The 26,632-nt window shown below is 37.7% G+C and overlaps 1 protein-coding gene across 2 annotated transcripts in view; it reads left to right on the forward strand.

Moving 5' to 3' along the window:
* Nucleotides 1-1,749: 1,749 nt before the first annotated feature.
* Nucleotides 1,750-26,632, forward strand: part of espn (espin) — a 93,440-nt gene continuing 68,557 nt past the window's right edge. Inside the window, exons 1-5 of one of the 2 annotated variants that reach the window (XM_089119338.1) lie at nt 1,750-1,957; nt 2,056-2,492; nt 6,263-6,456; nt 25,069-25,255; nt 26,038-26,220. In XM_089119338.1, the coding sequence (XP_088975464.1) occupies nt 2,199-2,492; nt 6,263-6,456; nt 25,069-25,255; nt 26,038-26,220 (858 nt within the window). In that variant the 5' untranslated portion in view covers nt 1,750-1,957; nt 2,056-2,198. Of the gene's footprint in view, nt 2,493-6,262; nt 6,457-25,068; nt 25,256-26,037; nt 26,221-26,632 lie in introns of both variants that reach the window. The other variant, XM_089119337.1, reaches the window with a different exon arrangement.

Raw genomic sequence — 26,632 nt, forward strand, 5'->3', positions numbered from 1 at the left:
GCTCTTTGTAAGCTCTGCTCAACAATAAACTATCACTCAACCAAAGATCTAAGCTGTCCTGTGAGACATGTTGCACACAGCCCCTGAGGGATTATCCATTAATAAGCCTGGCTCGTGCGTCTCTGTATGGTTAAATAGATGAGGATGGCACGCGCCAGGCACGAGACTGACGCCAAATGGGAGATGTCAGCATAAATCACGCGCCAGATGCAACAATTGCTGTCCAGCATATGGAGACTGAGTGTGGGGTGTTGTGTTTCGATTAGCCTACATAAAAAGTAGTAGGCTGGAGCGCAAGGCGGGCCTCTACGCACGAAATAGCCTTAATTTCTTATTTTTTTCTTAATTTCCCCAAAACTAAATCTAAGTAGAATGTTGTAAATTAACGAGAGGAACAAACTTCAAGGAAATCCAATGGGGGCAAGTTCAATTCTCTCAAGTATTTTCAGAGTTTATCTGAAGCATGGAACACTACAGTAAACGCTATTAAAGAATTTAAATCGAGAATAAAAAAATAATAATAATAAGTGGTGGCGTGCCACCTTGTTCAGTTTGGAGCTATTTCTTTTAGTTATTTAGCCTATTATTTATAGGCTATATTTATGTTTCTAAAACAGAAGAGACATTATTTCTATCATTATTTCATTAATTATTTTTTGAAACCTGTCATACTACAGTAATAAAACATGTCGAGTAACCCCTGAGAAGCCTATATCTGAATTTGTGTCTTGTAGCCCAATATAAAATTTTCTATCCATAAGAGCATAGCCTACTTTACTGTAATGACAAGCTTCGAGTATCAATACGGGCCGAGTGTCCTGATTTTTGGTAATCAAAATATGCCATCCCTAAAGAAACATTTGCTTATTTAATTGTCAAAAGAAAGAAAGAAAGAAAGAAAGAAAGAAAGAAAGAAAGAAAGAAAGAAAGAAAGAAAGAAAGAAAGAAAGAAAGAAAGAAAGAAAGAAAGAACATACAAAATTAAAAGGAAGCAGATTAGACATCCAATTTTACAGAAGCTATATTATATTTGATGTAGTTCTTATTAATGTGTTATATTACACTTATTAAAGGTTACTTTAATGTACAATATTAAATCAGGCATATTTGACAAGTTTAAATCAAATAACAGAATCACAGTCAAATAGATTCTAGGTAGGCATCCATATTTGAATTGAAAGTAAACTTTCTCCACGACAATACAATAACGTTATATGGGAACAAAATGATCCTAAAATGTAAAGAAAATAGGCTGTTTTATATTTCTGAGTCTGACACTTTGGCTACCGCTGTGCAACAAATATTGTGCGAGCCTGCCATCTATTGGTAAGGTAAGGCCCTTGAGGTAGCCTACTATCACTCGGTTGCATCTGCCCGTTCCAAAATAGATACGAACATATCGAATACATATCAAGTAGCCTATAAACAATTTTTTTTACATTTTTGTTTTCTTTTGAATACTTGAGTGGATGAAGAGAATAGAGAAAAATAAACTATTCCCTAATATGCCTTCTTCTGCTGCGTAATATAGCCTAATAATGTCGATTAAAGAAACATGCGCACGACAACATAAACCAATAAGAAATACTATAATATGGATAAAATTAATGGCCTATCCTTTGTTTTAGAAAACATGAGATACTCGAAGGCTACAACCAAACAGCGTCATCATGAAGCGCTGTCCCTTTAACATCTGAGCCGATTTGAGTGGGGCCAACATGTTACAGTTCTCCTCCCCTTAATGGATTATTCACTAGTTCAGTCCCTCAAGACTTCTGGACGAACCGTTTGACAACAAGCCAAATAGCTAGCGCGATATACGCATTGGTTTTGCGGTGTTATTGTTTAGTTTAGCCGGTGTCAATGTTAAGTTAAGGACAACAGGTGGAATATTCAGTGTAGACAGTGGATACATTCAAAGAAGACCGTAAAGAAATGCTTGGCTGGTTTTCTTTAGGTAGGAGCCACGCGGTAAATGAAGGTTTTTTTTTTTTTTTTTTTTTGTCAAAATGCCATATACTGATTAATAGTATATGCTCTGAATATATTTCTTAGATATATGTCTATACCGGTATGGTCTGGTGATTCAAACAAAGAGGGATGGACAGAACGATAGACAACGCTCTCTGCAGTGAGGAGGACTTCTAACTGACGCTTAATGGTGCGCTAATCGTCATTTGTTTGGAGGATACATCATCATGGTGGTTGAGAGGACACTTCTCGCAGCAAGGCAAGGGGATGTACAAACTTTGAAAGTACAATTAGTGGAGAAAGTACTCAACGGCGATGTGAAAGATGTGCTGGGAGCGACTCCCGTACACCACGCAGCTCGAGCAGGGAAGCTCACCTGTCTGCGGTATTTGGTTGAGGAAGCGGGTTTACCGGCGAACAGCCTGGCGAGAAACGGCGCGAGTCCTGCTCATGACGCCGCAGCCACGGGCAACCTGACCTGCCTACAGTGGCTCGTGACGCACGGAGGATGTCGAGCGGCCGTGAGTATCTAACTTATTTTTTCAATAACACTTAACAGCATCCATGTATAATAGCCTACACAGTTATTTAAAATCATGTTCATATTAAAGGAATAGACTATAGTTGACTCCAAAATTAAAATTTTGTCATTAGGCGACTCCAAATTATTCCAAACCTGTATGAGTTTTTCTTCTGTTCAACAAAAAATAATATATTTTAAAGAATGTTGCTAACTAGACATTCGAGTGTTACGGCACCCATCGTGTGTGACTTCCATAGTAGTTTATGGAAAAGAAAAATACTATGGAAGTCAATGGTGTGCCATCAACTGTCTGGTTACCAACATTCTTTAAAATGTTGTCTTTTGTGTTCAGCAGAATAAAGAAACTAATTTGGAACAATATAAAGGGGAATAAATGGTGACACAATTTTATTTTAGGTGAACTATCCCTTTAAGGCAGCAAAGAAGGCCCCTTGGAGTAAACTGTGGGGAACATAACACAACAGGCATAGACAAATAAAAAAAATCAATCACATTTCAGCAAAGGGTTTACAATTTCTGTTTAATCTCAAACATTCGTCCATGACATAGGTACAGTATTTATCACATTTAGCCTATGTTAATAGTGTATGTTTATAGCATAGGGCCTACATTTGCCCCACTGCATATCTATAATGTCAACAGTTGATCACCTTGAACAAATGATCAGAAAATCATATCCATCTCAAAATTAATAAAGATAATTCCAGGACTTCTCATAAGCAGCATAGACTTGCAACAAATAATAATGTTAAGTTAAATGACCTAAACCCCAGTTTTTAATCACTGCACACAATTAGTCATGAATCAATATATTTTGTAGTACATTTTTATGTTATTTAGTGGGTTTTTTAGGGTCTCTGGGTCTCCTGTTCTCAGTCCTCAAACGACCCTGCTGTTATGCCAAATTTGGCTTTTAAAATCACTAAGCGTGCCGTGTTCTGTCTAATGAAGTGTAATGGAACCATTGAAAGACAACCATCAGTGTATGCTCAGCATCCACACTGGTGCATAAAATGCTTTCATGGCCTAATCGTCACCATTAATCATCTCATTAATAGAAGATCCTTATAACACTCACCTTCAGTCTCATGGTTCTAGAATTTACTCAACAGTGTTCCTGAGGTCTTTTTAAGAGTGTGACTTCAGTTTAGCCGCTTGACCCGGGCTGTGGATAATACCGTCCTCATGGAGTCAAGTGTGTGATTCATGCAGTGAGTATAATTATGGAATGAAGCCAGTGTGCTCTGTAAGTGCTACGAGTGTTCAGATAGATATAACCTGCCAATGCAAAACAAAAGGAAGGAAAGTTTTTGTGGAATGAGATATATAGGGCCATGTTCGTGTGTTTGTCTTATTGCTGTTTTCAGGAAAAGGTAGTCTCGGATAGCTTCCATAAACATCACAGGCCCACAAGAAGGTTTTTTTGAGTCACTGGAATTGAGTTTTACAGATTATACATCTTCTAGTTAAATGCGTTGGAAAATCGCCTGCTAAATAATCTGTTGTGATTGTGAAGCATCATTGGGTCCCTTGTGAAAAAGAATTCTTGTATATAATATGTACTGAAATAACTCATAACTATGTTTCCTCTCACTTAAAGGGATAGTTCACTTTGAAATTATTTTTTTTGTATGTTTTAGCTTACCTTATGTTTTTAGGTCAAACCGTTTGTGTCTGTCGGTCATATAATGGAGGTCTATGGTCACCACCTCAAAGAGCATGCACAGAGAAGTCCAAATTAAACATGATTTAATGACTCATAAATGTAAGTACACATTGATAGCCTAAGACATGAAACGAGCGGTTTGTGGAATAAGTGGACCATTTTGTTAACATTTTATATTACAGTGCTCTTGTTACACAGTACATGTTGTTACTGTAGTAATTATGCATAATTACATGCAACTAACCCTAAACCAAACCCTAATCCTCTAAACTAACAACATGTAGTAGTTTTTTTTTTCTGCCATTATAATGCAGATATAGATATAGTAGATATAAATATACTAGATATACTAAATACATGTAAAAGTAACATTAATATGTTAGTCTATACCCAATAATTAGGTCTAGTGGTACACCTCACCTTATCACTTCAATAAACTGGAAATGTATCATTTTTTTTTAATAAAAAATGGCAACACTTTAATTTAGAGTCCAATTCATTTCACACTATTAACTAGTTTCTCATTAGCATGCATATTACTAGTATTAGCTGTTTATTAGTACTTATAAAGCACATATTAATGCCTTTTTCTGCATGACCATATTCAACATCACTTAATCCTTCTCAATACTTAAACATAACAATTACCTTACTAGCTATTAATATGCAGTAATTATATTGAGGCAAAAGTTATAGTTAATAGTTAGTTACTAGTGAGAATTGGACCCTAAACTAAAATGTGACCAAAAAAATGTAGCTGCCGTAATGAGAAAGTAGAGGTCTTGTTGTTGTCCGTTTTTCGTTCTGTGTACATGCAGTAGTGGAAGTTATCTCTGCCATCAATGGGGAGAGGGACGCCTACAGCAGGGCTTCACATTTCATTATTGTGTTTCATACCTGCAGAGCATGTTAATTGTAGAAATCTTTGGCCTGTTAAATATGATCCAGAAGAGACTCTGGGTCAGCATATGTGCTGAAATTGATTAGCTAATAAAAATATAGTCTCTCATATGAATAATTCTGTTAAAATGCACCCATGTTCCCTGTCAGTGCTTTATAGCATGTATCATAAAAGTTTTTGCCCTTGAATATTAGAGAAATTTACCATAGATTTACATTTCTGAATTCCAGCTGAATGTTAGTTTTTGTATGATATAGTTTAACATACACTCACCTAAAGGATAATTAGAAACACCTGTTCAATTTCTCATTAATGCAATTATCTAATCAACCAATCACATGGCAGATTCTTCAATGCATTTAGGGGTGTGGTCCTGGTCAAGACAATCTCCTGAACTCCAAACTGAATGTCAGAATGGGAAAGTAAGGTGATTTAAGCAATTTTGGTTACTTGTTGGTGCCAGATGGGTCGGTCTGAGTTTTTCACAATCTGCTCAGTTACTGGGATTTTTTACTTGGAAAAAGAGGCTACAATTTGCAAGAGCTCACCAAAATTGGACAGTTGAAGACTGGAAAAATGTTGCCTGGTCTGATGAGTCTCAATGTTCTGTTGAACATTCAGATGGTAGAGTCAGAATTTGGCGTAAACACAATGAGAACATGGATCCATCATGCCTTGTTACCACTGTGCAGGCTGGTGGTGGTGGTGTAATGGTGTGGGGGATGTTTTCTTGGCACACTTTAGGCCCCTTAGTGCCAATTGGGCATCGTTTAAATGCCACGGCCTACCTGAGCATTGTTTCTGACCATGTTCATCCCTTTATGGCCACCATGTACCCATCCTCTGATGGCTACTTCCAGCAGGATAATGCACCATTTTCACTGTACTAAAATGGCCCCCACAGTCATCAGATCTCAACCCAATAGAGCATCTTTGGGTTGTGTTGGAACGGGAGCTTCATGCATCCCTCAAATCTCCATCAACTGCAAGATACTATTCTATCAATATGAGCCAACATTTCTAAAGAATACTTTCAGCACCTTGTTGAATCAATGCCACGTAGATTTAAGGCAGTTCTGAAGGTGAAAGGGGGTCAAACACAGTATTAGTATGGTGTTCCTATTCCTAATAGTCCTTTGGGTGAGTGTGTGTTATTTATTATGTACTGTGTTGTTTGCAGGATAAGGACAGCTCAGGGGCCACTGTCCTGCATCTGGCTTCCCGCTTCAGCCATCATGAGATCATTGAATGGTTGCTGAAAAGTGGGGAAGGGGATCCTACTGTTGCCACGGATACGGGGGCATTGCCTGTTCATTATGCTGCAGCTAAAGGGGACTTGCCTTCGCTCAGGCTGCTACTGGAACACAGTCCAAAGTAAGACCATACAGTGTGTAATAGTGGGAGTGTGAAATAATTGTGTTTGGTAGAATTCATCCAAAGTACCAGGACTTTTTCGTCCAAGCACTTTCATAAACATGTCACAATCTTATTAGATTAATGATTGTTAAAGTCCCCCTGTAGTCAAAAATGTAATCACTTAAAGCTACACTGTGTAACTCTTTTAGTTTATTCTTAGCTAAAAACACTTAGTTCTTTCAAAAATATATGTGCTCATTAATGTATATTTACTTTGTTCAAGTAATAAAGTATTCTTGTGAGTGTATAATATTCCATTGAAAATACATACGGGTAAGGGGTTCTAATGTCGTTCGCCATGTTGCCCCTCCATCTTGAAAGTACATCAGCCAAAGAGGGACATACCCGTTAATTCAAGCTTCGCCTTTCGCTTTACGTTTGAGTTAACACTCACGGACGAGGTCGAACTGGAAGCCATGTTAATCTTGGACTACATTGGCCACCGTAGGAGTTAAAACGAAATCGGAATTGAGAGGAACAGAAACTAATATTCACTGGATGGTCATATACCTTTTCACCTCTAGATGGGGGTAAAAATCACACAGTGTAGCTTTAAAACTCATCTTTGATCAACAAAAGGACATTTTGTCCTTGAAAAAAAATGTCTTCATGCAAATTAGCCCCGCCTTCGCTCACTCACACCAGCTCAGAGATCCACTTGCTGATGAGCGCACATTGTCGTGATTGGTTACAAGGGTTGTCGTGATTTCAGCGATTGTTTTTGAGACTGTCTTTGGTTCACCACAGTTTTAAGGAGAAAATACTCTGCAATAGTGTGGAATGGTTTGTCTCAAAGCACATTAAAGTAGTAGTTTCGAAAAGAAATTAAGGTTTTTGATGAAAACATTCAAGGATTTTTCTCCATATAATGGACTTCAATGGGAACCAAACAGTTCAAGGTCCAAAAGACACTTTCAGTACAAACTACAAACTGTTCAAAGGGCTTTAAACGATTCCAGACAATGAATAAGGGTCTTATCAAGCGAAACGATCGCTCGTTTCGGAAAAAATAACAAAGTTTAAGTTTTATAAGCGCAAATGCTCGCCTTGCTCTGTTCTGTGACGCACGTTCATGACTCTCCTGTTCGAACTCGTTTATCAAATTGAACAAATCTTTTTTTCGTGTCATTTGGTTCATTCAACGAACGAAATGATCAAATTGACTCGGGAAAAGATTTGTTCATTTTAATGAACGAGTTCGAACAGGAGAGTCACGAACGTGCATCACAGAACAAAGCAAGGCGACCATTTGAGCTTATAAAACTTAAACTTTGTTATTTTTTATTAAATGAGCGATCCTTTCACTTGATAAGACCCTTATTCATCGTCTGGAATCGTTTAAAGCCCTTTGAACAGTTTGTAGTTTGCACTGAAACTGTCTTTTGGACCTTGAACCGTTTGGTTACCAGTAAAGTGCATTATATGGAGAAAAATCCTGCTATGTTTTCATCAAAATCCTTAATTTATTTTCGACTGAATCAATAAATACATGGATATCTTGGATGACAGCTTGATTTTCACCATAGGCGGACTTTACGATCAGTGAATGTTCACATAGGGCATGCCATGAAATGTTTTGTTTGTATGTGGAAAAGCAGTGATATTCTATATATTTTGTTGTTCCTTTGTCAGCCATTTTTTTCTGCAGGACTCTTTTCACAGAAAAGCCCAGTCTGGGTCGCCATAGGCTTTTTCAAACTTTAGACTGACTCCCAGTCAGGAATTTGCATCTGGACATTTCCTTTATTACAGTCTTTGTGACAAAGATGGAGTGTATTTACGTTATTGATGACTGGCACTTTCATTAAATCTACATGCTTTTGCGACAGACTTTCTTTTCTTCTTACTGAGATAAAACATGCATTGTTTTAAGATCATGTGCATTGGTATCAACACTGGCATTATAAGTGTTATTATTCAAACAGGTTCCTGGTATTCTTTAAACCAATCAATTTACAAGAAAGGAAGTTGCCTCATGAATGTACCTAATAGTTTAATGTCAAGTTGATATTTTTTATTGCTTCCTAACCTTACAGTTCAATGGCAGAATCAGACTTTACTTTTACAGCTTTACTATTTTTTTTTTAAGAAGAAAATGTCAGTGGTGCGTATCCATGCGAAACTCACGATATTAGGGAATTGTGGATGATTGGCCACTTGGTACAAAGAGTAAAACGAGTCCGTCCATTAAGTCTCTATTCTGGTCTTTAGACATGGCTCTGGTCCTTCATGTGATGCCAGTAAATGCGATTTATTTTTGCCCATTTAATTTTCTGACAAGTAAAAATGAGGATTTTAGCTGTTTCATAAATATGAGCAATAGGAATAGTGCTACATGCTTGCCTTCGTGAACACCAACTTCCACATATCTAACATTCAGTCCAGCAATGTTACACTTTTTATATGATAAATGGTTAAGTCTTTCAGGAAAGGCTCTTGGCTTCAAAAGAGAGTAATTATTTGTAAAGACGGATATGATTACACCTCATTTCCTGCTGTATATGAGGACTGTCATGTTTATTGCTATACAGTCTGCACTGCAGCCGGCTGCCAAGATCAATGTCCACTATCATTGAACGCTGAGTTTAGTCAGCTATTAAGGATGTCCCCTTTAAGTGGTACAATTGATTCTGTCCATATTGTAGAAGAACTCAGGGAAATGGACAAAACACACCTTAAGATTGATTGATTGATTGATTGATTGAAAAAATGAACGGAATGAAGACATGACTTAAATACAGAGAGCTAATTAATCGATACACAATCAAGGGAACAAACTGGCACACATTAAAAAAACTGGGTCACACAGGCAAACAGGCACTGAACTTAACTTATCTTTGATCACCAAAACGTTTTTAAATATGTAAAAAAAAAACGTTTACATATTTAAACGTTTTTTTTTCTTCTTCATTCCTTAACACAGCTTGGATGAAACTCTACACCCTTGTTCATTTAGAATACGTAGAGTATGAATATGCTAATTAGCCCCGCCTCCACTCACTCGCTCACAGATTCACTGACTCGGCCAACTTACTGAGGTAAACGCTGCACACCGTCGCGGTGACTGACAGCTGCACATTCTCCTCAAAACATTGGACACAACCCAAGTAAAGTTGAGAATTCCGTGATTGAAAAACTGCAATTGCAGATTTCGACCAGAGATGGCGACGAAGAGGGAAAACTAGGACTGCAGCTTGAAGTAAATAAGTTTTGATGTCACATTGATTTTAAGATGGATAAATGCAAAACTGTTGAGGCGCAACTTCACTAAACATTTTGAATTTCTACAAATTGCTTCATTTTTTGCGTGTGGTTTTTGAACACAAACATTTGCAAAATAGTTTAAGCATGTTCTAAACGCTTTAGCAATAGTTCAGTTAGTTTAATAACTTTACTAAGTTTTTGCAGCAATAAACTGAAATGGCACGCTTCGTGTGATATTGATTAACTACATAAAATTATATAAATATATACAAAGTACATTTTCTAACCCCATATCTTGTTCTTTATAGGACATTTTAGTGGTTCCAAATACGTAGCGCTGATAGAACCTTTTAAGGTTCTATATAGAACCTTTTCTTCTAAGAGTGTAGGGCAAAATGTATTGGGTTAATATAAAATAATTTTCCATCTTGATTTTTCATAAGATAGGGCTAAAGGAACACTCCGACTTTTTTGGACTTTGGCTTATTCACCATATCCCCCAGAGTTAGATAAGTTCATACATACCTTTTTCATCTCCTGTAACTCTGTCTGACACACCCACCACTAGCCTAGCTTAGCACAAAGACTGGATGTAAATGGATACAGCTAGCATACTAATCCCAATAAGAGACAAAATTACGCAAACATTTTCCAGAGTTACAGCACGCACGGAGATGAAAAAGTTTTGTATGGACTTATCTAACTCTGGGGGAGACAGTGAATAAGCTAAAGTCCAAAAAATTCGGAGTGTTCCTTTAGGGTTTCACCTGAATTTTGAATTATACATTGTATTGTGCAGTGTATTACACTGTAAAAAAATATTGATGGTTTAACTTAAAAAAGTAAGTAACCTGGTTGCCTTAAAATTTTAAGTTCATTGAACTGGAAAAAGTGAGTTAATACAATGAAGGAGATTAATTTAACCACCAGAAACTCAAAATTATATGTTATCTGAACTAAATAAATTATTTAAGTTTATTTGACAAAAGAAAAAATGTTGTGATTACTACTCTAAAAAATATTGTTGGTTTAACTTAAAAAAGTAAGTAACCTGGGTTGCCTTAAAATTTTAAGTTGATTGAACTGGAAAAAGTGAGTTAATACAATGAAGTAGATTAATTTAACCATCAGAAACTCAAAATAATAAGTTCTCTCAACTAAATAAATTACTATAAAGTTGATTTGACAAAAGAAAACATGTTTTGATAACAAATCTTGAAAATATTTTTTACAGTATGGGTTAAAGGAAATATCAGTAAACTTAATTGATAATGTCCTCCAGACAGAAAATCACCAGTACATTTTCCATTTTTCTTACAGTGTACAAGCTAGAATTGAAAACTGACCCATAATATGGGGCACTGCGCTGTGTAAATTGAAGTTCAGCAGTTTGTGTTGTTATTTGATTTGCATAATTCATTTAGCAAACTGGGTGCTAAAACAACGCAGACAGCGGCTGCAAATCAACAATGCCATCAGTTAATCCTTAGTAACCCCCCCTGAAAGTTTAATCAGTTAGAGAGATGTTGCTTTTGCTCATTCAGCACGGTGTATTCCTGTCTCAATGGTGACTGTCAGTATCACACAAGTGATAAACTAATGAGGTAAACAAATACTCTTGAATAGAGGTCTGCTATGTAGGAGTTTTCTGCATTGTGATGATAAGGTTGCTTTTGGAGGGTAGAGATAACATTCTCGTGTCAGAGGGTCAGGGCAGGTGTATTGTATCTGTGTCCTTTTCTTATTACAGGGAATATCTCTTAGTCAGGGGTCATGAATCTTGACATGGTGGTTAAAATGTCTGATACGCTACGTAGGTGCCGCATAGTAGTGTTGTGATGATTTATAGCAAAGCAGCTTACTGATGTTGATAATACCATAGCACTGCCGTCTACAAGAACATTATGGCTGAATGGGGTGTGCAGAAAATGACACTAATGGTGGTGACACACCTTAGAGAGGTTTGTACTTGTGTAAACTTAATAGGAATCACCGGAGATGTAGATAAGTCCGAGGCATATGGATGGACCCAGTCAGTAATGGACTCCTTGCATACTTTGCTATTTTGCTATTGAAACATTGTATTTTTGTATGCCAAAACCTGGAAACGAGAGCATTTTAGCAATCATCTCGAAGTCATTGGATTTTTTTATAGCCTATTTTTAGTTTTTACTTAGCTTTTAAAAATTCATAAGTTGGGTAACACTTTACTTGAAGGGGTGTTCATAAGACTAACATGACACCTTCATAAACATGACATATATCGAGTCTATGCATGTTTATAACAACTGCCATTAAGTGGCTTTCACTCAATTATGTCATTTTGAATGCAAATATGACATTGTTTAAGATGTCTTTGTAATGACACCTTGACATTAACCATAACATCATAACCTGTCAGTGTCTTTGTCATGACAACTTGACATAAAATAAGGTTAAACTGTCATGATGTTGGCTTTAACATTGGCTGTCATTAGGCCATTATAACTGTGTCATGAATATTTTTCGTGACCTCAACTACAGTGGTACTAATTGAATTTGTCATTAAAGAGTTATAATGGCTTCATGACAGCCAATGTCAAACCCAACCACCTGACAGTTTAATGTAATGTTAACCAATAAAGCTAAGTGGTTTCTTAACTTTGATAATTAATCTGCTATGTCATGTTTATGACAGATTGTGTTGTCTTAGTAAAGTCAAGTTGTCATGACAAAGAAACTGACAGGTTATGATGTTATGGTTTATGTCAAGGTGTCATAACAAAGACATCTCAAACAATGTCATATTTGCATTAAAAATGTCATAACTGAGCGAATGACACTTAATGACAGTTGTCAAACATGCATAAAACTTCATATTCATAACATATGTCATGTCATGATTATGAAGGTGTCATGTTAGTCTTATGAACACCCTATAATTAATATTTTCTGCTAATCCAAAAGCCGATTGAAAAATCCTGTCGAGGAAACTAGGATGATGCTAACTTCCAGGTTACAAAAATTCGTAATCACTGCACTGAAAGGGTAACTACATTATAAAACCCAATAGGACAATCTTGAAGGAACCAGCGGCGAATTAGTTTTCCGAGTTCTGACGTCATCCTCCACTACTATAATTGCGAGAATTAACATAACATAAAATTATATAAAATTCAAAGACACTGTATTACTGTATGTGAAAACACAAGGCAACTTTCATTTACCATGCGATATATAATAGAGCATAAAAAAGCAGAAGACTAGTGCACAATTTTGTCTTTGTCTAATGCTATCTCACTGTCTTTTGAACATGGCTGGACACACCAAGCTTTATCGATTTATGTCAGACTGACTGCTCAATGGAGCGCTCTGTTGGCATCATTAGGGTATCAGTGTCTTTTGTGAAAGAAGAATATGTGCCGGGACAGATGTAGATAAAGGGAATGAATCCGTGATTTATGAGAAGAGGACAAATTGGGGTGTTGCTCACGTATATCATGTTCTCACAGGCCGAGGAGGACGTGGTCCTCTGGTGATAAAGCTAATGACATGAATGCATTGGTCATAAAACACAATGTAAACATAAGGTGCCACAAACGCCGGTGGGGTGGGGGAAGTTACACAACCAGCTAATACAGATTAGGGGCATTAACTTGCTTCAATTACCTCATGTGTCGTAAAGTGTAAGAATCAAAAGTGACAGTGCTGTTGATGTATTTTTGTGAAATATATTAGTCAAGTTAATTCAGATTGTTCACCCTTTGATACCTGTCAAAACAACAGCAACAACAACAACAACAACAACAACACAATTATAGTGTCACAGAACAGTCATTATTCACTACAAATCTTGACTCTGGCCCAGTGGAGTAACTAGGATTCTAAGCCTTAATTTGATACTTAAAGGGATACTCCACTTTTTTTTGGAAATAGGCTCATTTTATAGCTCATTTATAGTCAAATGCGAACACACAAACAAACAGGGAAACAACGAGAGAGAGAGAGAGAGAGAGAGAGAGAGAGAGAGAGGCAGGCAGGAGTTGACAAGTGAAAATGGAAGAGGAAAATAGATTTCATAAATTTGAAGAGAGGATGTATTTCAACGGTATATATACACAACTATAACTGTCTACCATATTCTCTCTCTGGCTGCGTCTCGACAACAGATTGTATTTATATTATGAGGTTATTTACTTACCCATGATGTAAAAAAATAGCTCTGTATAAACAACAACTGAGCAGAAGCGCTTGTCGACCTCCATGCAGAATACGCGTTTGGTGTGAACAAGCAGGCACCGGACCGCGCGTGATTTTCCGTTCCGCGTCGCTTCAGCGTCCGGTGTGAACCCGGCGTAATGGACTTCATTGGGGACCAAATGGTCCGAATGAGAGTTTCAGTGCCGCTTCAAAGGGCTTTAACGACACCAGACGATGAATAAGGATCTTATCTAGCGAAACGATCGGCCATTTAAAAAATAAGCACAAATGCTCGCCTTGCTCTGTTCTGTGATGAGCGTTCGTGACTCTCCTGTTCAAACTCGTTCATCAAAATGAACAAATCTTTTTTCGAGTCATGACTCGAAGGGTCCTAGATAAGACCCTTATTCATTGTCTGGTGTCGTTTAAAGCCCTTTGAAGCTGCTCTGAAACTGTCATTTGGACCTTGAACCGTTTGGTTCCCATTGAAGTCCATTATATGAAAAAAATCCTGGAATGTTTTCATCAAAAACCTTAATTTCTTTTCGACTGAAGATAGAAAGATGTGGACATCTTGGATGACATGTGGATGAGTAAATCATCAGCAAAAGTTTTTTTTAATAAATTCACCATTTGTGATGTGGCAGTGAGTTATAACGCACATTCGCACATTCAGATTCATATCAAAATCTGCCAAACTTCCCATACTACTTCTGAATAGTGTTAGGGGTAAACAGTTAAAGACCCAGAACCAGATATGAAGAATGAAGACCCAGAGTCAGAATTATAAAAAATTAAAGAAAGTTTTACTGAGCATAGTTTCATCAGCAGAAGTCAGCAGAAGACAAGAGTTCATAGACCGCCTTCTTGCAGTTACAAAGATCACAGCAGTTATGCCTTTTCCAAGGTCTAAGCTACGTCATTGCTTACACGATGAATGATTCTCATTGGCTAAGAAATAGATAAACACAGTAATTTTCCACACATATACAGAGGAAGCATATATCCATCGATGATGCATCTGACGTTCAGAGGCACATCATGACCTTCCAGGTCACAGGTTTGGGTTGCTGGGCGCCAGTATGTCCAGAACAACAACTCAATCTCCAATAATGGCAGTTGTTCCTTAACCTGCAACCAATAGACTAACACTAACTGGAGTAAGACCTTAAGAAATGGTGCCTTAAACAATTGGCTTCAATGACCCCTTTGTGTTTTAACACACAAACCAAATCCCTATTTCCCTATTATTTTCACTGTTACGGCATTCACATAGGACAAATAAGAGCTCCCATCAAGGCTGAAGAGAGTCTGAGCTGCTTATTATCAGTTAAGTGTACCAAAACATAATGGTAAAACATTCACTCGCTTGGGAGAAAAACAGATAACATTTGCTCCCCAGAAAGGAAATATAATAGAAAGAATACATTTTAATACAACAATTAAAGTTCAATATAGCAATGCTCAATATAGCTTGACCATCTGTACAGAGAAAGAGCATATGTGTTGGACATGTGTGTTCACAACGCCTTCAGGATCCATAAACCTTTCTCCTGATACCAGAGAAAGAGACAAATGCCTTGTGCACCTAAAAGAAGCTGGTTACTTACATCAGCATGCATTTAAGAATATAATTTTCTAAACCATAAGCACAAGGAATATATAAATGTGGATAAATTATTAAGTGATAATGAATATACTTTATAAAAGAAATACATTCAAAAGGATATATGATATATGCTGAAGAGGCAAGGGATTTTGAGCACCCCTTCAATAGGATGTCTACTTCATAAATTGTATGAAAATTGTGGAAATAATGGTTCATATCACTCAAAACAATGGACAAAAATGGAGGCGCCCTTATATGGGCAGTAATGGAGTCTGGTTGTGCCCTAGTGAAAAAGTTTGGTACTGCGCCAGTGCGCCCAAACAGAATCTCACAGAAAGCTAATTTTTTGAGATATCAACCTAAAATTTAAACTTGTTCAGATTTTTGTCTTTGATTTTTCTGCAGTTTTAGAGTAGCCCAGGTTTTGAAAATATATATTTTATATAAAATATGAATAATTATTTTTTTTACATTGTACATTTCCATAAACTCAAACTTCTATAACTTTTTTTCTGTTTCACTTTCTTAATTTATTTCACTTCGACAAAAATCTGCCAAATGTCTTCTTTAAAACGAGACCTATCTTGCATTTATATTCCAAATCTTGCGTCTATATTCCAAAGCATTCTTGAATTACAACCATTTAAGTTCGAAATGTGCATTCCCATGTTCATTTAAAAAAGACAGTTAACAGGTTAACCCTCAGGTGCTCTTCGTTTCTGAGTCACACTTGTTATCTTCCCGGTCAAAAGTGACCGGACACCTAAAAATTTTAATTTCCTCCATCCCAGTAAAACCAATGCAATTTATTTTTGTTCTATAATATTTATTCTTTGTAATTTAGTATTTTGAGACAATTTGATTGAATTTATTGATATTTATGCAATATTTATGGTCTATTTTGCCATGGAAAAAAATATTTTAATTTTTTTTTTCAAAAAATATTAATGCAGTATTTTAGTTTAATATAGAGTCTAGGCCTTAAGAAATGTTTTTTTTTTTTTGAAGAAAATTAGCACCATCTGGTTACAGTCTAGAGAAAAAGCGTAGAATCATGGTGTAACCACTAGATGACATGTACAGCTCTCTATGGAGAAGCATGTGAATTCCCCAGATGTTTTTTTTTTTTTTTTGGTGGTGGATTTGAATATATAGTTGAAACAATCTCAAAAACTATTTTTTATTAAAAAAAAGTAAAAAAATAAAATAAAAATAAAAAATTGTGAATTTTGTTGTTTTTGTCAATTTCCCATTCATTTCCTATGGGTGTTATTTTTGACCGAAGACCACAAGTGTGACTATTTTTTTTAAGACCGCTTAGCCTGCTCGGATCATGACCTCAATTTTTTTTTGTATTCACATACATAATGCCATAAAAGTCACCAAGTTTCATAACATTCTGATGAAGCTGTGATTTTTAGAAATTCAAAACAGAAAACTTTTTGGTCAGAAATGACCGAAGAGCACCTGAGGGTTAAGTATGTGAAGGTATTTAAATATGCGACTGTCCCATCTACACTTCTGGTATAGCTACACACTTTCCCTAGCTTTCCTCTGATTCTTTTGATCTGTTCATTCAGTTAACAGAATGTGAATGATTCTTTCTGACAGGTTCTGTTCTCAAATTCAGCATTTAATGATCTGGTTGCTGGACATTCATTGTAAATGCAAGGTACATAATTCCAAAGGTGTCCTTTTGTCCAATTTCATTGTGTTTCCATTTGGCTACTTTCTAGTACCATTTAAAGTTGGCTGACATGTTCTCTTTTATCAAGGTCTACCTCTTGTAAGATGTTACGTTTTAAAAAGCTGATCAACTGAGCCTTGTGAAAAAGAGGTCAAGTGGGACTTTGTTGGTTGAAGTGCTTTGCTCTGCCACATCTTCTGACAGCTGCTTCTGTTACCTTTTCACTCGAGCCTAAATTATTCATACAGGAAGGACATCTGTGCCTCAAACAAGGCTGTATCAGGTCAGGGATCTTTGTGAACATACAATAGTGTTATGATGTCATTACAAACATTGTTTATGTATAGATGAAGAAGTCCTGGGGTTGTATAGTGAATATAGTAAATTAGAAAATAATGTTGATTATAATGCACCATCAATACTTTATATTGGTTTATTGGTTTCATTGGTGAAACAATAGCTTCCCTTGAATATAAATAGTAGTTGTATGTATTTTATGTATTTGTAAAAAAAATTTAGCCATATAAATAATGTGTAGGTGTATTTGTGGTCATTACAAGTTTCTGTGTGTGTACCCCCCCAAGGCACGGATGACTGAGCCTATTAGGGTTACACTCATGAAAGATTCACATGTCTGATCACTTCCTAATGACTGAGTCCCTGATTAATTCCTCTTCCTGTTTTAAAAATTTACCATCTCTTTATTTTTCTTTTGGAAGTCCCTCCCCTTTTTTTTTTTTTAGATTAGCAACCGATTCTTATCTGAATCATCTGTTAATGTTGTCAATATATATTTTTTAAACACCAATTATATTCTGAATATCTAATGCGGTATAAATACCAATATTTACCGGTATATACACAATAAATACCGTTTTGGCACTTGTAAATGTGACGTGAAGATCGCTGTAGTGCCTCAGTTCAAGTAAACTGATCATCTGTCACCTTTTATTTAAAGATAGAGTAGAACTTAACGAAAGGAATATGTATCTTACATAATATTGATAAATCAGTGTTTTTCAACTACTGAGAGAGGTCAATAAAACTCCAGGAGAACAATTATGTCACAGAACGTTACATTTACCTCAGGAAAGCCATTTAATGACCAGCACATTAGTTTTATATATATAGCATATATGTGAGATATATATTTTTCTTGAGAAAAATTAACATGCACGCTATCTTCTGTAGCCTACCTAGTATGTACTGTATCCAAATGAGTCAAGATTGAAATCAAATCCAAGAATGGAATTGAAATCGTGAAAATTGTTTTAAGCAATAATACAAACAGTAGCCTACCAGTCATTGTACCATGTAAACATTAGGGGTGGAACGGTAGTCACAGAAGTCACGGTTTGGTTCATACCTCGGTTCAGACATCACGGTTCGGTATGATTTCGGTACAATGGAGGTGTGTAAGCAAAACAAAAATACAGAAGGCATTGTATTTTTTAAATAAGTTTTATTAATAAAGGCATAGAACCAGTTTATTTGTAGTGCACTGACAATAGTTTTATATAATTCGTTTATTAATTAAAAGAATAAAAAGACTAAAAGACCTTGCGATATGTTTGGTAATTGTACCTGAATTAATTGAAAATTATTTTGCTATATTTCAGATCAATTTGTTTTCCTTCATTTTAATTAACATTATTAATTAACGATGTAACATTATTCTCATCTGAATTATAAATAATTTATTTCTGTATAAAATAATACTACCATTAAAAACATATTCGATTTTCTTTTTTAATCAATGCAGAATGTGTAAGAGGACAAGAAATTAAAACCAACGCAAAATGACGAATGTCCAAAAGATGGGACCCACAGACTGTATTGAAATGGAGTTTGATAAATGTTTTGCTTTGAAAACAGTGTGTGTGTGATTTTGGTTGGGTGACAGTTGTAGGTTACAGTTTGTCAAGAGTGTGACAAAAGCACAATATTGTGTTTTATTGCGAGTGTACACAAATATATGTAAACACTTTGCAGGTTTAATGATCTGAACAAAATGAGTATGTTTTTTTTTACGTTTCCACTGATCGATCGAGCCCGCGCCTCTCTCTCTCTCTCTCACACACACACACACACACTCCAGCATTGCAATAATGACAGCGCAGCCTGCTCATTACGCGGTCACACCAAACGCGAATAGAGCGTCAAATTTGCGTCTATCGCGTCTAGTTCGACGCTAGTCCAAAGCGAATAGCTTATAAAGCCAACGTTTGAAGTGAACGCGCATTCAGAGCTAGCCGATGGTACAGATTATGTGTCCCTAATCTAACAATATCTAACAATAAACTTGCATTACATTAATTTGCATGCGGGTTTTATTTATTTTTATACTGTGTATTCTCCATGTAAATTCGTGCACCAAACCGTGACACCCGTACCGTTTCGGTTCAATACGAATACATTTACCGTTCCAACCCTAGTAAACATTGTAACATGTTGTCACTAAACTTTATACAATTCTGGTGAGTTAATAAATGTTTTGACTGTGATGCAAGTTTTTTTTTTAGATACCCCCATTGCATCCGTTTCTAATGTGCAATTAAAATATTGTGATAATACAACCCGATCTCCCGGCAATTTGGTGGCTAATTCGTAACAATTCGTGTGACCTCACTCGTACGAATTAGTCCGATTTTTGCTAAATAGTACATATTTTACAAATTGGCCAATTCATATGAATTCGTACGAATGACCCGCCCCAAACCTACCCATAACGTGGGTTCAGACAAATCGTACAAATTCAGACGAGTGAGGTCATACAAATTCTTACGAATTAGCCACCTTTTAATCACTCGTACAAATTCGGACGAATTGGTCGTGAGATAGCGTTGGATAATACCGTTTACCATGATAAAAGCTCAACCAATTAATCTCAGCATGAAAATTTGATACCGGCACATGCCTATTCTCAAGATCTTGTGCTTCGACGTTGGATGTTCGACATCTTGTATCTCTGGGGTTGAGATTTAATGCCAAGAAAAGCATTCACCCTCCTGCCCAGAGGACAACATATTTAGGGATTGTTTAGGACTCTCTTACCATGCGGGCACATCTGTCCCCCACAGGTGTCGAGTCTGGGTCAGGAAATTTGAAGTTTATATTACTTTAGCCCGATAGCCCTTGGAGGAAATCCCCTGGCTCGCCACAGCAGAAACGTTTAATGTGCAGAAGGCCCAAAGAAATCACTAGTCGCATTGTGATCTTCATGCCCTTTCTAAAATCCATGCTTATGGTAAGTGCTTATGGAAAGAGTTGAGCACTTTGTGCACTCTTTTATATAAATCTATATTTATTGTAAGGGTTACGCGCTGCAAGCTTTGTACCCTTTCTTTGTACTTCAGACCCCGGTTTCTCACCTTGGGTCCCACTCTAGGTGCATGTTGTAGTCATAGGATGCTAACAACAGATGCTTCCCTGACTTGCTGGGGAGCTGTCTTAGATGGTTGTCCAACCCAAGGGATCTGTAGAGGCTGTCATCTTGATTGGAATATCAATTGCCTCAAATTGAATGCTGTATTTCTGACCCTGAAATACTTCCTCTGGCAGTTAAGAGGCTACCATGTCCTAGTGCGGGTGTACAACACTGCAGTTGTCGCTTATATAAATCCCCAGGGCAGACTGCGTTCTCGCCATTTGAACAAACAAGTGGAGCAGGTTCCTGTCCCTCAGGGTGATTTACATTCCCAGAAGCATGAATGTGGGAGCAGATCTATTGTCCAGACAGGAGGTCACACGTGGGGATTGGAAGCTCCATCCCGATGTAGTCAGTCAGATCTGGGAAAGATTTTACGATGCAATGTTCCCTGTACTACTTGTTGACTCCTCCAGTCTGGACACCATGACCCATGCATAGCCCAGGAAACATCTCTATGTGTTTCCACCGATCGCTCTGCTCCTGTGAGTCCTGGAGAAGGTCTATTACTGATATCACCCCTATTACTGATATCACCTTGTTGGCCGACCAGAGCCTGGTTCTCAGAAATCACATCTCTCCTGACGTCTCTCCTTGGGTGATACTGAACAGGAGAGATCGCCTGTCTCAGATGCAGGGGCCTTCAGCGATCTAAGCATCTAAGAGATGCTGGACTTTCAGTGGATGTAAGTGCCTCCACTAGAAGAATGTACGCCCTTAAGTGACATTGTCTTTGAAAGGTGGTGTACTATACATCATGCAAAACTAGTCCACTGCCAGATTGTTTCAGTGATGGAGTGTCTGGAGAATAAACCGTCAGCAGGCACATGCCCTGCTACTCTCAGAGTATCTGTGGCCACCATTTCAGTTTGAGTGTAGCTTTTGAAAGGGAACATCTTGGGTTACTTGATTGTAACCCTGTTCCCTGAAAAAGCAGACAGGAAAAGAAATGGACACAGCGACCTCATTGATTTCAACGGAGAAAATTGAAGCCTGTTAAAAGCTGATAGCTAGGCGTACTGCGTAGGCTCAAACTGAGCCTATCACGTGACCTGTATGTCTTTTAGTAGAAATCTGAATAATTCCCTTCCGAATCTAACAGAGATGGAGAGAGTGAGTATTAGCTGTCCATGAGCTAGCAGCAGGATCAACTTTATGACTCTCTATGGGCTTCTCCCTCGACTTTATCGGACTTTATGTCTCCATGTTCCCCCGATTGCCTGCAAGCTTCTCCTCCTGTCTATACGGTAATTTCTCTACTGTGCGACAGAGAGTCGATTCTTTATGATGCAGTTGTTACTACCTATTTTTACAAAAACTGCTTCGACAGGGCCATAATGTAAGATACAAGGTAATGGAGCCTTTTATACATTGTTGTGTTTCTTTATAAATAAATAATGGACAAATTGAGTGTTTAGACTCCTCAGATTTAAAGTTATTCGCTGTCAAAGTGACGCCAATGAAATGCTAACAGCAGGTGAAGTTCTGCTACAATGGCGGCTCCCGCGAGGTTTCAACTTCTGGCTGATGGATTACCCCCTTGTGAAAAAATGGGAAAGTGCGCTTCATTGCTGCACTGAGGGCGTGTTCATGATGTCACATGGCTATTTGTACCCTCTGATGTGCAAATTCCGAAGAAGTCATCATCAGAGGTTATTCAAGACAAATTATTGGGCGTGTTTGCCACTCGTGTTGTTCACAATCGGTCAAACGAAGACGTTTTCCCCACTCACTTTTCCTCTTGTAACAATCCTCATAGTTTGCCCTCTGTAAAGAGCTGGTGATTACAGCGAATGAATACAGTGAGTGAAGTAGCGCTGATCCTCTTAAAAGACTCATTGATGCCTTGTCAGTCTGTGTCCAAATAAAGCTGAGCTTTATGGTATTTATAGGAAGAATCCTGTTCTCTCCTGGAACTCCTGCTTGTGACTTTGAGGAAGGATCTGGGACAGACATTAGAGCTGAATGCTTCCCCTCAGAAAGGCAAACACTGGACTGTTGTATCAATTTGTCTCAGAGGGTCAACAATATCTTTGGGACCTTTTTTGAATTTGGAATGAAATGTTATTGATCATTTAAATGTATTTAGACTTTGTCATCTTGTCCTCAATAATATGAATATACAAAAAGATAATTAACAGGGGAGCAATGGAAAGTAGGCAGAATATTAGGAACAAAATGCCAAACTTGGAACACGACGAGAGCAAGGCAAAAAGGAACACAAGCAACCATTACATACAACAATGGACAGAGAACAAGAGAAAGACAATGGCGATGTACAGTATAGACACTGGGAGAAAACCTGGGAGAATGAATTTGCGTTTACATAGGGGCATCTTTAGCCCTGGACGGAAAAGGAGCAGCTGCTTTGGGCCCCAAGCCACCCCCTGTGCATGTGCCTGACCATAACCCTGCAGAAAATCCAGCATAAATTCAATGTTGGTCCAGGCTCATTTATGCTGGTTAGGGCTGTTATAGTGCTGGTGTAGCTAATAGACTAGTAATGATGTTCTCAAGCTAAACTGAACTGGTGTTTCTGGTACACCCAACACTACTGCTTCCCATGCTGGTGACCAGCAAACCAACATCTCATGCTGGTCCCAACATGCAAAACATACATTTTTGTGGTGACCAGCAATGTTGCGTTTTTCTGCAGTCAACACGGTATTTTACCATGTTTTAGTTCATGCCCAGTTGGCTAAAAATATTAGCCTGTTATGCCAGACCTACATCAAGATGTAAGGTCTGGAAACTCTTCATTGACAGGGTTCAATCCGAGGGGCGGGATAAACGGTTGTCTTTCAAATTCTCTCTGCACGCAATTGGATAGCGCTACAGCCAATCAGAGCAACGAAGAAGGTGACATACTCAGCGGAGCAAGTTGATATATTAAACTTTTACCGCATCCAGTCCAGCTGTCAACATTGAACATTGAAAATAAGGGAGATTTCCCAGAATCCATCCCCAAAATAAGGGATTTTTTTGTTTTTTTACACGACCCACAAACTTTAAAAATAAAACACTAATCATTAAAAGTAAAAAGAGTTTATAACTAGCCTACGTATGTGTGAGAGAGAAAGAGACAGTATGTGTGTGTTTTTGTGTGTATGAGAGAGAAAGAGACAGTGTGTCATTAAAAAAAATAATATCATAGAGAATGTTTAAATACTAATATCAGCTTACGAGGGAAACGGAGCCGGAGTAGTGGTGCTTCGGGGTGCTGGGGATGATTCGGGAGAGGTCCGTGCACCTTACCGATCATAGCGCGCACCGACACAGAATAAAGCCTTTATACTCGACGACACAGCACGAGTGGGCAAAAATGACAAGTTGATCATTTCACCACAGCTTTTTTGTAACAGCGCCGCATCCGAGGATGAACGACTTCAAACCGAATATGTCTGAACTTGCTCTGACCGGCTCAACTCTGTCGTCATTATGTTAAGCCCGCCCGCCGACTCTATACACGATGTGATTGGCCCTACCAGAGTTGAGTTTTTCCAGCTAAAATGTCTATGGAGAGTTGCTAGACCACACTTTGCTGCAAAATTATTTTTGCTGCCGCTAGGGTGCGTCTAGATTTCTAGGCTATAAAAATGTTGCTTGTTGAGTTGTTTGCATGCCTTAACATATTTATTGTAGCACACATTTTAAAAGTTTTATCTTATATCACACTTTTTGGCTGTTAAAATGGAAGCATGTTGGAATTCATGCTCTTCTTTTGTATAAAGGAACAGTAATGACCTCCATTTTTGATTTGATTGTCATTAGCATCTTAGTCATTTTGACATTAACAAGCGCTGATCAGCTCATTACTGTAGATCTTGGCGTTATAAAATATCTTATAGCACCAAAACAATCATTATTAGGCTATTATTTTATGACTTAAAAATACAGAGGTCCAGACCTCTGGAACCACAATGCTGTGTACTGCCATACTAACTGTAACATTGGTCCACTGGAGGCAAGGTTGCAGAACCCAAGTGCAGTTTAATATTATTCAAAACACGATCAAACACACAAAAAAGGCTGGACATGGACATGAACATGAACATGGAAAACTACCCAGAATACCACAAGCATCCACCTAGCAACCAGTGGCTCAAGACTCACAATATCGTAGAATCATGGTGGTGAGATACTATAAAATATCATCCAATTTATTGTAAGTCTAGTTGGGCCCTCTCGCTGCTTTCTGTTGTCGATCATCTGGCCTAAGATGTTGTCTTCAGAAATATCAGAAATATCTGCAATTGAAAACATTGGAGAGTCTCGTCTCATAAATCACATAATTATGATGGGTTAGGTTTTTGCTGCTGTTCCACATTTTTATAGCAAGAAGGGTGTTTATGTGACTAAGATTTATATAGAAACAAGATTACAATTCTTTTTCATTTCTAATCACCTGTTATTTAATTGTATGGCTATAATTTCCTTGATTTTGTGTTTTTCTTTGTGTTTTAGAGTTGTCAATTTACAAACCAAGAATGGTGCCACGCCACTTTACCTTGCATGTCAGGAGGGCCACCTGGAAGTTGTCCAGTACCTAGTGAAGGACTGCGGGGCGGAGCCAAGTATCAGAGCCAATGATGGGATGACACCATTGCACGCTGCTGCCCAAATGGGACACAACACTGTCATTGTTTGGCTGGTGAGCTGGCTTGTTGGATGAGTATTATTTAAAGTTAAAATATGAAATATGAAAATATACATACCACATAAACGTACAAGTTTATAAGCAACTGTTACAGAAAAACATCAAAATCTGTGAGCATTTCGAATGAAAAATATAGAAATGTATTTGTTTCGTTATTGTTATATATAACTAAAACATTTTTGGACAGCTTAGAACTGAGTTTTCTGTGGTTTTCCTATAGGAGGAGAACACATTTCTTAAATGAATTGAGATGGATAGCGGCTTATAGTTGAATTGAACTTGATTAATGGACTTGGCAACACTGACACAGTTAACTGAAACAGCATTGAGCTAAGTAATAATGACACTATAATCTTCTGTAAAGCTGCTTTACAGCTTTGACACTGCAATTTTACTGACTTATTAATGTGAAGCTGCTTTGAAAGTATTTATATTGTAAAAAAATGTGACTTGACTACTTTATCCTTTCTGTATAATTACTTGCAGAAAATTAGCATGATTTGTCCTCTGCATTAAACCCATCCAAGTTAGTGCACACACAATAGGAGGCTGTGATTGTGGGTTATGTGCTCAAAGGCACCTCTGTCATTTCCTGTCGTTATTTAGAATTGAACCTACTGGTGCATAATTTGAGCCACTATAGCATATATGTCCCATGAGGCTGGTTGTCTCAATATTTGTAACATCATATCTGTAGATGCTTTATCAGGCGTGTTGTATGAGGTGGTGAGACATTTTACTATATCTTTACAAACTACTTTTTTTGTCTTCTACAGATGAGTTTCACAGAAATCAGCCTAGCTGACAGAGACAATGATGGGGCCAGTGCCATGCACTTTGCTGCCAGCCGTGGCCATTCCAAGGTTCTCAGCTGGCTCCTCCTGCATGGTGGGGAAATAGTGACAGACAGCTGGGGTGGTACGCCTCTTCATGACGCTGCTGAGAATGGAGAGCTGGAGGTATGTATAAGAAATCACCATGAAAATTATTTTAGATTAATGTTTCTTACATCTCTCTTGCCATTCAACATATGGTGCAACTAAATGCAACATACAGTATTATAACATGTCATTGTGGTACAAATTTAGAGCAACCAACCTCACAAATTGTTTAATCTGAAATAATGTGGCCCGCCAGAGCCCATCTGTTCCTCTCAGATTGTGTACACTATCATCTCCGACTCCCCCAAACCAGTACAGCTTCCACCAGCCATCTCTCTGACCGGTCCAGATTGAACTCATCTTCTCAGCCCAGAGTGAGACAGAGACAGAGCCAGCCACAGAATTTGTCCTGAAACCAAAGCCAATCTCCAGATCCGTCCCAAGGCCAGAGCCTATCAACAGGTCCACCCAGGTGTCAGCACCGTCTGAG

This window comes from Pimephales promelas, chromosome 14, assembly GCF_988280905.1.
Source record: "Pimephales promelas chromosome 14, fPimPro1.hap1.1, whole genome shotgun sequence".
In the NCBI taxonomy this organism is placed as follows: domain Eukaryota; kingdom Metazoa; phylum Chordata; class Actinopteri; order Cypriniformes; family Leuciscidae; genus Pimephales; species Pimephales promelas.